The 11,747-nt window shown below is 47.1% G+C and overlaps 1 protein-coding gene across 5 annotated transcripts in view; it reads left to right on the top strand.

Moving 5' to 3' along the window:
• The window catches only part of gtf3c2 (general transcription factor IIIC, polypeptide 2, beta), a 223,644-nt gene that overhangs the window by 202,016 nt on the left and 9,881 nt on the right, over positions 1-11,747 (top strand). Inside the window, exon 19 of one of the 5 annotated variants that reach the window (XM_059645480.1) lies at positions 3,264-4,015. The exons of the other annotated variants lie outside the window; for them this stretch is intronic. Within the exon in view, the coding sequence (XP_059501463.1) occupies positions 3,264-3,284 (21 nt within the window). The 3' untranslated portion in view covers positions 3,285-4,015. Of the gene's footprint in view, positions 1-3,263; positions 4,016-11,747 lie in introns of those variants that run through there. 5 annotated transcript variants of the gene reach the window in all.

Genomic DNA, 11,747 nt, shown 5'->3' with positions numbered 1-11,747 from the left:
ACACACACCCCACACATCACCTTCACGCACACACATGCACGCACGCCCCACACATCACCCACACGCACGCCACACACACACACGCCCCACACGCACACACACACGCACGCACGCCCCACACGCACACACACACGCACGCACGCCCCACACGCGCGCGCACACACACGCGCACGCACGCCACACACACACACACACACACACGCACACACGCATGCACACCACACACACAAACAGACACGCACGCCCCACATACCCCACAAACACACACGCATACCACACACACACACACCCCACACACCCCACACACAGACACGCACGCCCCACACACCACACGCACACCCCACACACACACACAGATACGCACGCCCCACACACACACACACTCGCCACACCCCCCCCACGCACGCGCACGCACGCACGCCGCACACACCGCGCACACACGCCACACACACCCTGCACGCGACACACACCCTGCACGCCACACACACCCCGCACGCCACACACACCCCACACACACACACACACACACACACACACACACACACACACACACACACACACACACACACACGCCCCACACATCACCCACACGCACACACGTGCACGCACGCCCCACACACGCACACATGCACGCACGCCCCACACACCACACACACACACACGCACGACCCACATACCACACACGCGCACACACACGCCCCTCACACCCTGCACGCCACACACACCCTGCACGCCTCACCCACCACACACACACCACACACACACACACACACACACACACGACCCACACATCACCCACACGCACACGCATGCACGCACGCCCCACACACCACACATACATACACACACGCACGCACACCCTGCACACCACACACACGCGCATACACACGCCACACCACACACCGCACACACACACACACACACACACACACACACACACACACACACACACACACACACACGCCCCACACATCACCCTCACGCACACACATGCACGCACGCCCCACACATCACCCACACGCACACACGCACACACACGCACGCCACACACACACACACACACACACACACACACACACACACACAGACACACACACACACACACGCGCACGCACGCCCCACACACACCCACACACCCACACACCACACACACAAACAGACACACACGCCCCACATACCCCACAAACACACGCACACCACACACACGCACACCCCACACACAGACACGCATGCCCCACACACCACACGCACGCCCCACACACCCCACACACACCACACAGACACACACACCACACACACACACACACACACACACACACACACACACACACACACACACACACGCCCCACACATCACCCACACGCACACACATGCACGCACGCCCCACGCCCCACACACCACACACGCGCACACACCGCACACACCGCACACACACGCCCCACACACCCTGCACGCCACACACACCCTGCACGCCACACCCACCACACACACACCACACACACACACACACACACACGCCCCACACATCACCCACACGCACACACATGCACGCACGCCCCACACACCACACATACATACACACACGCACGCACACCCTGCACACCACACACACGCGCATACACACGCCACACCCCACACACACCCTGCACACCACACACACCCTGCACACCCCACACACCCCACACACACACACCCCACCCACACACTACGCACACCCTGCACTCCCCACACACACACACCACTCCCACACACACACGGCCACGCACACGCACACACACACGCCCCACACATCACCCACACGCACACACATGCACGCACGCCCCACACACCACACATACACACACGCACGCACACCCCGCACACGCGCACACACACGCCACACTCCACCCACACACCACACACACCCTGCACACCCCACCCCACACACACACACACACACACACACACACACACACACACACACACACACACACACACACACACATATGCCACACACACCCCACCCACACACCACACACACCCTGCACACCCCACACTCACACGCCTCTCTCACACACACACTTCCACACCACACACCCCCCCCAGACAGACAGACACACACAAACACACCCACCCCACCACACACCACCCCACACACACCCCACACACACCCCACACACACCCCACACACACCCCACACACACACCCACACACACACACACACACACACACACACCCCACCACACACCCCCCACACACACATACATACACCCCACCCACACAACACACACACCCCGCACCCCACACACACACACACACACACGCGCGCGAAGGGTTTTGATGGGTGAATTGGTTTTTAATTTTCAGTATGGAAGAATGGTTGAGAAATTCTTACCCAAATAATTGTTGGCAAATTTAATGGATTGCTTGAAACAGAAATGGCTATCATTTAAGGAAGAGTACACAAATATTTGAAGCAGAAAAATACAGGATTAATGCTGAAATTCGACAGTTCCCTCAATGCTGGATGGTTAGGGACGTCAAACCACATCTTTTTTGACTGCAATAGATACTGTGTGCAGGTGTATGTTTTGCAGTCTATTTTTGGCAGTTCTTGTTTAGTATAAACACTCATCTCCCCAACCATGCCCCACACCCTGACAGTGATTGCCCTTCCCCCAACTTGATGTCCCTATGATAATCACCCCATCCTCGACACTTCACAGCAACAGTGATCACGCTTCCCTTTACTAACACGTTGATAGTAATTCCCTCTTCCTCATAACTACCCACTCCCTCAATAGTGATCACCCTTTTCTACCCACTCTTCCTCTTCTAACCCCACCCCACCCCCACCCCCACCCCCGGCACACCCCCCAGATTTGCTTAGTCACTCGCACTTAAAATCATGAGGGGCATGGGGCAGGTGAGTACCTAAGGTCATCTTTCCCCAAGGGTAGCTGAGTCCAAAACTAGAGGTTTATGGCAAGAGGGGAAAAATTTAAAAGGAACCCGAGGGGTCATTTTTTTCATACACCATGTAATATGTGTATAGATTGAGTTGCCAGAGGCAGGTACACTTATAACACTTGACTGACATTTGGACAAATACATGAAAAGATTTAGAGGGCTATGGGTCAAGCACAGGCAAATGGGACTAGTTCAGTTTAGAATATCTGTTGGACATAGACTATTTGGACTGAAGGGTCTGGTTCTATACTATTTGACTCAATAATACTCCAAGGTGATAGTTGCCATGCCATTCTCTCTCCTTTATCTGCAGAGTGATCAGACGGAGTGTTAAAATGACCTTTATTACTAGCTTTGACAAGTGACTTCAAAGTATCTGCAAATATCATGCTGGAGACCCTGGATGAAAGGTTATAGAAGCAGCTATCCTCTTGAATTCATTTTACAAGAAATTCATATATAGCAATTGAGGTCTACAGTTATCTAAACTCAATTGCTATTGTTGATTAGGTTTACATCATGCATAAAATATGAGTACACTTGACCAGTCAATACATGGATATACCTGTCTAATTGTAATCTACGATTAATATGAGAGCATTTATGTACCATCAGGTCTAATTGCACAACAGGCTACAATTTGTTTTAATATAACAGTTTATATTGGGATGTATACATAAATCATCCTCCTCTGTATATTGTCCTTGGTGTTTTAATTACTTTCGAGGCTCAGAGGTAAACAACCTGTTTGTGTACAGAGATAATGGGAACTGCAGATGTTGGAGAATCCAAGATAATAAAATGTGAGGCTGGATGAACACAGCAGGCCCAGCAGCATCTCAGGAGCACAAAAGCTGACGTTTCGGGCCTAGGCCCTTCATCAGAGAGGGGGATGGGCTGAGGGTTCTGGAATAAATAGGGAGAGAGGGGGAGGCGGACCGAAGATGGAGAGAAAAGAAGATAGATGGAGAGAGTATAGGTGGGGAGGTAGGGAGGGGATAGGTCAGTCCAGGGAAGACAGACAGGTCAAGGAGGTGGGATGAGGTTAGTAGGTAGGAGATGGAGATGCGGCTTGGGGTGGGAGGAAGGGATGGGTGAGAGGTAGAACAGGTTAGGGAGGCAGAGACAGGTTGGACTGGTTTTGGGATGCAGTGGGTGGAGGGGAAGAGCTGGGCTGGTTGTGTGGTGCAGTGGGGGGAGGGGACGAACTGGGCTGGTTTTGGGATGCGGTGGGGGAAGGGGAGATTTTGAAGCTGGTGAAGTCCACATTGATACCATTGGGCTGCAGGGTTCTCAAGCGGAATATGAGTTGCTGTTTCTGCAACCTTCGGGTGGCATCATTGTGGCAGTGCAGGAGGCCCATGATGGACATGTCATCTAAAGAATGGGAGGGGGAGTGGAAATGGTTTGCGACTGGGAGGTGCAGTTGTTTATTGCGAACTGAGCGGAGGTGTTCTGCGAAGCGGTCCCCAAGCCTTCGCTTGGTTTCCCCAATGTAGAGGAAGCCACACCGGGTACAGTGGATGTAGTATACCACATTGGCAGATGTGCAGGTGAACCTCTGCTTAATGTGGAATGTCATCTTGGGGCCTGGGATAGGGCTGAGGGAGGAGGTGTGGGGGCAAGTGTAGCATTTCCTGCGGTTGCAGGGGAAGGTGCCGGGTGTGGTGGGGTTGGAGGGCAGTGTGGAGCGAACAAGGGAGTCACGGAGAGAGTATTCTCTCCGGAAAGCAGGCAGGGGTGGGGATGGAAAAATGTCTTGGGTGGTGGGGTCGGATTGTACATAGCGGAAGTGTCGGAGGATGATGCGTTGTATCCGGAGGTTGGTGGGGTGGTGTGTGAGAACGAGGGGGATCCTCTTTGGGCGGTTGTGGCAGGGGCAGGGTGTGAGGGATGTGTTGCGGGAAATGCGGGAGACGCGGTCAAGGGCGTTCTCGATCACTGTGGGGGGAAAGTTGCGGTCCTTGAAGAACTTGTTTGTGTAGCTGTGAGCATTATCATTATCATTACTGTTCCTTGCTATCTTACTGATAAAACGGCTCCTGGAACAAATGGTCCTGTGTATTGTTTAACTAACAATTTTGTACCGTTGTAAGTGTATCCACAGCTAACAGCTTGCAACAATTAAATATATTTTTAAACTCTTCCAGTCTCTCCTTTTAGCCAGGGTTTATCCACATAAGCTAATTTTGTGTTGAGGATTCCTTCCTGATCTTTGGGGTGGCCAAACCTCCAGATGTTGGAAGGCATCCTAAACTACCCCACTGTAAATAGAAGCTTCTACTATTTTCCCTATCCTTCCCTTCCTTTCCAAGGTACCTTTGGTGTGTAGAGAAGGGTGGCCATAATGTTAGCCGTTGTCTAATGTTGACAGTGTATCATCATATAAGAATAGTATTCCTACTTCAATAGTAAACCCCTTTCTAGTTACCAACCACTAATTAATTACATGGTTCCCTGCAGTGCCTAGCATGAGAAAATCCCACCAGTGATGGGTCCTGGATTACTTCAGTCTGGCTGCAGTTTGGGTGGCTAGGTTTACATGTGGTTGTCCCTTATGCATCTGCCCACTGGTACACCTGACAATTCTTAAATAATTTCTGCAGCCTTCTGCAAGGCCTGTCAGATCGCCTTTCCTGCAGTCTTGTTAGCTTGAAATGAGTCGTTGCACCCAGCCTCAAACAGATGGACTGATGTTTTGCTGGGCAGGTGGAATTGCTCCACAGTCAATTGATTCATTACTTGCAGATAAAAACTGTGCGTTCGTTTTTCAAATTAGTCCCCAGAGATTTTCTCCATCTTCAGTGTGGTGAAGCATTGGCTGGGGCCCACCTGTACAACTTGAAGTGCCACTTTCTAAATGCAGTAGCTATTGCACTGTTGTTTTCCAGTGTTTCAAGTGTCTGACTAGTACATAATAGAAAATGCTCTGATTTTGCACAGCTGTCTGTGGTAATCTCCAAGCCCATCTTTTGCGTCATATATTCCTGAGACCCAATTATGTAAACCCAGCCAACTTTTTCTGCCCCCAGTGGTTCAAATCTCTAATTGGCCTTGAAGACTTCATAGGATAAGTTCTCTTGTGGGATTGCCATAATAAATTTTATAGATTGGTTTACCAGATCCCTACAAGTTTGAGAGACCGCTACTTCATTCCAACTTGGCGTATGTTGAGAAGATTTAATTTGTAGATGGAGGTAAATAAATGTCAGGGGATGGTTCTGAATCTCAAATCCTCAATGTTGGACCTAGCTTCATCTATCAGGTCCTAGTCAGGGTTATCACATGCCCTTCCTTTCCCTTGGGCCTCAATAATCATAATTATTCCTTCAACCATTTCAGCAAGGGTTTTTAGGAGCCCTTCACCTTGTATGCCTATGACACTGAATGCATACTTAGTCCCATATGCTCCATACTGTAGCCCCTACCTGACTTCTTTAGCAACCATATAAGAGTAGTTGTTTACTTCAGATATTTGTACTGAATTATCAATTGAGTTTGTGCTCCCAAATAATCCTCCCAATATCACTCAGTAACTTTCTTTTTTTCTGTATCCAATACTCTGGATAGATTCTCTAAGTATAATCGTAAATAATTTGCTGGAGCTAGGCCTTGGCTCACAGAATCACATCTGAGTGATCAGAGCAGTTGGAATGCTGCCCCTCTAACAATGCAGAAATATCGTAGGTCACCCCAGGGGTACCGTCATGACATCATATAATAAAGTGTCAACCTTTCCAAGCCTGACTGACCCATCTGAGGGGAACTGTACTATTTTCAGAATTGGTTGGTGTGACGATACTGTAGCTTTAAGAGATTACTTTGTCATGGATTCTTTTTAAGAGAGAGATTGAACAAGAAGTAACGAGCTGGCTAGTTAAGATGACTTGAGTAAACACCTTGGGAGGGCTTGGGTTTTTCTTTTTAAGCAGCCTGAAAGGTGGCTTTCACAGATTAGGATTTCTGGTTTTGGCTTTTCAGTAGCATCAGAAGCTGTTGGGGTCTCAACAGAGTTGGAAGTTTCAGTGAATGCCTCCTAGTTGCTACACTGTCTGAATCTTCTGATGTTTCTTCCTTCTGGGTTGGAGAACTACATGTCCGAATCTGTGTCTGAATTTTCCATTTTGCGAAGGCTTGTATTTATGGGTTGTTGCCATATTGGAGCAGTTAATTAGTAATAACTACTGTATCTATAATTCTCTAGGTTTCCAATAGAGTTGTCATTCTAAATTCTAAAATTTTTTGAGGGGATCTGGTCTGGTCTGCTCCATAACTGTTTTATATCCACAAATACTAAGGTTGATATCTAACGTCAATGCAATCAGTACTTACCAGTTTTATGTATACATAGCTGTTGACAGTATTATCCATTAAGGCCAGGCTCCCATACAGTCACAAGTTGCTGACCGTTTGTATTGATGTTCTTACGTTTTTGTGGTGAATGTTCATGGATCTGCATACATTACATTGACTTCACACATGTGACATCAAATGCTAAAATCCATGTACCCTTCTAATGTCTAGGTTACTTGCGGAGTCAAACCAATTTTAGATCCAGTTCATCTGGTGTGCGAAACTCCTAATTGTCAGTATTATGAGTTTCATACCGCTCAATTTATCTGGGGTGTGGGTAGGGCCAGTGGCACAATAGTGCACATGGATTGCATGAGAAATTATTATTCATGTTACTTAGTCCGATCCATTCTTATGTTTTTTTTACCATGGATAGCTGAATGTATTGTCCAGCATGTGGACAACTGTTATTTTGTACATTCGCTATCGGTAACTCCACAAGCATCATGATGATTAGCAGATACCTGTAACAGTATTAAGGCTGGGCCCCACCAGTTATGTTAAGCACCTTGGAATCCTTGTGTAGTTTTAATTGCACTTAGTGTTTCCATCTACTCCCAATTTTCATATCTATCAATGTGCATGTATCAACTGTGTCAATTACCTGAAAGTCCATGCCACCATGTGTGAAGAGATAAGTTGAAAACAGATCTATTGATAAGATTGTGCAAAAGCCAAGAATGTGTGGCACATTATCGATATGTAATATAAGTGTACAAGAATGTGTCAAGATCAGTTCAAAATAAACTGTCACAAAGAATGGTTTGGCTTGCTGAAAGAAGACAGAGGGTGGTAGTTGATGGGAAATGTTCACCCTGGAGACCAGTTACTAGTGGTGTACCTCAAGGGTCGGTGTTGGGTCCACTGCTGTTTGTCATTTTTATAAATGACCTGGATGAGGGCGTAGAAGGATGGGTTAGTAAATTTGCAGATGACACTAAGGTCGGTGGAGTTGTGGATAGTGACGAAGGATGCTGTAGGTTGCAGAGAGACATAGATGAGCTGCAGAGCTGGGCTGAGAGGTGGCAAATGGAGTTTAATGCGGACAAGTGTGAGGTGATGCACTTTGGTAGGAGTAACCGGAAGGCAAAGTACTGGGCTAATGGTAAGATTCTTAGTAGTGTAGATGAGCAGAGAGATCTCGGTGTCCATATACACAGATCCTTGAAAGTTGCCACCCAGGTTGACAGGTCTGTTAAGAAGGCATGCAGTGTTTTAGCTTTTATTAATAGAGGGATCGAGTTCTGGAACCAAGAGGTTATGGTGAAGCTGTACAAAACTCTGGTGCGGCCGCACTTGGAGTATTGCATACAGTTCTGGTCACCACGTTATAAGAAGGATGTGGAAGCTTCGGAAGGGGTGCAGAGGAGATTTACTAGGATGTTGCCTGGTCTGGAGGGAAGGTCTTACGAGGAAAGGCTGAGGGACATGAGGCTGTTTTCGCTAGAGAGAATAAGATTGAGAGGAGACTTATTTGAGACATATAAAATAATCAGAGGGTTGGAAAGGGTGGATAGGGAGAGCCTTTTTCCTCGGATGGTGACGGCGAGCACGAGGGGGCATAGCTTTAAATTGAGGGGTGTAAGATATAGGACAAATATCAGAGGTAGTTTCTTTACTCAGAGAGTAGTAAGGGAATGGAACGCTTTGCCTGCAACGGTAGTAGATTCGCCAACTTTAGGTACATTTAAGTCGTCATTGGATAAGCATATGGACGTACATGGAATAGTGTAGGTTAGATGGGCTTGAGATCGGTATGACAGGTCGGCACAACATCGAGGGCCGAAGGGCCTGTACTGTGCTGTAATGTTCTATGTTCTAATGGGAAAAATTGCACTGAAGAATGGGTTTCAATCATGTGCACCTACCTTAACAAAGAGCATGGTGGGAAATGGTTAATGTAGCCAATAAGGTGTGAGAATATCTTTAAAATCAACTAGCTGATGTCAGCTAGTCAATGACCTTTAAAATGGTTAGGGTAAAGTTAGACATACTGATAACAAAAGCAGAAAATGCATGAAAAACCCGGTAGGCCTGGCTGCATCTAAAGAGAGGAAGCAGTGTTAACATCTTGGGTCCAGTGATCCTTCTTTCCAATATCTGAGGAAGGGTCACTGACCCAAAAAAGCTAACTCTGTTTTTTGACCACAGATGCTGCTAGACCTGCTGAATTTTTCCAGAAATCTGTTTTTGTTTCTGATTTTCAGCATTTGCAGTTCTTTCAGGATTTTATTTACACATATTCATATCTGCTAAAGTAAATAGAATTGGAAAAGGGAAGACGATGAAGAGATTACAAGAGGTATTGTCTGCTTATTACAGATCAGTTCGCATGGTGGGTAGAGGCATTCCACCCAAAGACTGGTTTTTCCCTAACTGTGGCAAAAATATTAGAGGGCATCTTACCCAAATGGGGATTCTCAATCCAAACGGACTCTGATTAAGGGACCCATTTCATGATAAGATTATTAAGGAAGTATATAAGCCAATAGGATAAACAAAATGTCCAACACTGCACCATCTATAGACTGCTGGCATGATTAAAAGAATGAATTGAACATTAAAAACCTCTATTACAAAGACGATCCAGGAGGACACGGGAAAGGTAGGTGACAGTCCTGTAGGTATCCCGAAGAGCACTGACTTCACACCCTTTGAATTAATGACTGGTCCAGCCATGCAATTGCCAGAGGAATAATTGCTAGTGGAGCAGATGCAGAGCTCTTTAACGGTAGAATCTCTGAATATGTCAGGGAACTAAGTAAATTGTTATACATGATTCGTAATGAAGTCAAGGACAGGCAGGTAAGCAGTTAAGGACACAGAATAAGATCAGCTGTTTGAAAATCACAAGATCACAGAAGTTAAGATAGGGCCAAAGCGCAGATGATTCCAGCCATTGGATATAGAACTAGCTTAGATATAGGAGATTGAGGATAGCAGCAGAATGATGCATTTTGGAATGGAGAGCTGTGATTAGTGGTATTCCATCGGGATCAGTGCTGGGACCTCTGCTATTTGTGATCTACATAAATGATTTGGAGGAAAATATAGCTGGACTAATTAGTAAGTTTGCGGATGATACAAAGATTGGTGGAATTGCGAATAGTGAGGAGGATTGTCAAAGAATACAGCAGGATAAAGATCAGTTGGAGCCATGGGCAGAAAAATGGTAGATGGAGTTTAATCCGAACAAATGTTAGGTAATGCATTTTGTAAGGTCAAGTACAGGTGGAAGTTAGACAATGAATGGCAGAATCCTAAGAAGTTATGATATGCGGAGAGAGCTGGGTGTGCAGATCTACAGATCACTGAAGTTGGCAGTGCAAGTAGAACATAGAACATAGAACAGTACAGCACAGAACAGGCCCTCAGCCCACAATGTTGTGCCGACCATTGGTCCTCATGTATGCACCCTCAAATTTCTGTGACCATATACATGTCCAGCAGTCTCTTAAATGACCCCAATGACCTTGCTTCCACAACTGCTGCTGGCAACGCATTCCATGCTCTCACAACTCTCTGCGTAAAGAACCTGCCTCTGACATCCCCTCTATACTTTCCACCAACCAGCTTAAAACTATGACCCCTCGTGTTAGCCATTTCTGCCCTGGGAAATAGTCTCTGGCTATCAACTCTATCTATGCCTCTCATTATCTTGTATACCTCAATTAGGTCCCCTCTCCTCCTCCTTTTCTCCAATGAAAAGAGACCGAGCTCAGTCAACCTCTCTTCATAAGATAAGCCCTCCAGTCCAGGCAGCATCCTGGTAAACCTCCTCTGAACCCTCTCCAAAGCATCCACATCTTTCCTACAATAGGGCGACCAGAACTGGATGCAGTATTCCAAGTGCGGTCTAACCAAAGTTTTATAGAGCTGCAACAAGATCTCACGACTCTTAAACTCAATCCCCCTGTTAATGAAAGCCAAAACACCATATGCTTTCTTAACAACCCTGTCCACTTGGGTGGCTATTTTAAGGGATCTATGTATCTGCACACCAAGATCCCTCTGTTCCTCCACGCTGCCAAGAATCCTATCGTTAATCCTGTACTCAGCTTTCAAATTCGACCTTCCAAAATGCATCACCTCGCATTTATCCAGGTTGAACTCCATCTGCCACCTCTCAGCCCATCTCTGCATCCTGTCAATGTCCCGCTGCAGCCTACAACAGCCCTCTACACTGTCAACGACACCTCCGACCTTTGTGTCGTCTGCAAACTTGCTGACCCATCCTTCAATTCCCTCGTCCAAGTCATTAATAAAAATTACAAACAGTAGAGGCCCAAGGACAGAGCCCTGTGGAACCCCACTCACCACTGACTTCCAGGCAAAATATTTTCCTTCTACTACCACTCGCTGTCTTCTGTTGGCCAGCCAATTCTGTATCCAAGCAGCTAAGTTCCCCTGTATCCCATTCCTCCTGACCTTCTGAATGAGCCTA

This window comes from Stegostoma tigrinum, chromosome 4 (genome assembly GCF_030684315.1).
Source record: "Stegostoma tigrinum isolate sSteTig4 chromosome 4, sSteTig4.hap1, whole genome shotgun sequence".
Taxonomy (NCBI): domain Eukaryota; kingdom Metazoa; phylum Chordata; class Chondrichthyes; order Orectolobiformes; family Stegostomatidae; genus Stegostoma; species Stegostoma tigrinum.
Note: the sequence above shows the minus strand (reverse complement) of the source record. Positions and strands in the feature narration are given on the sequence as shown.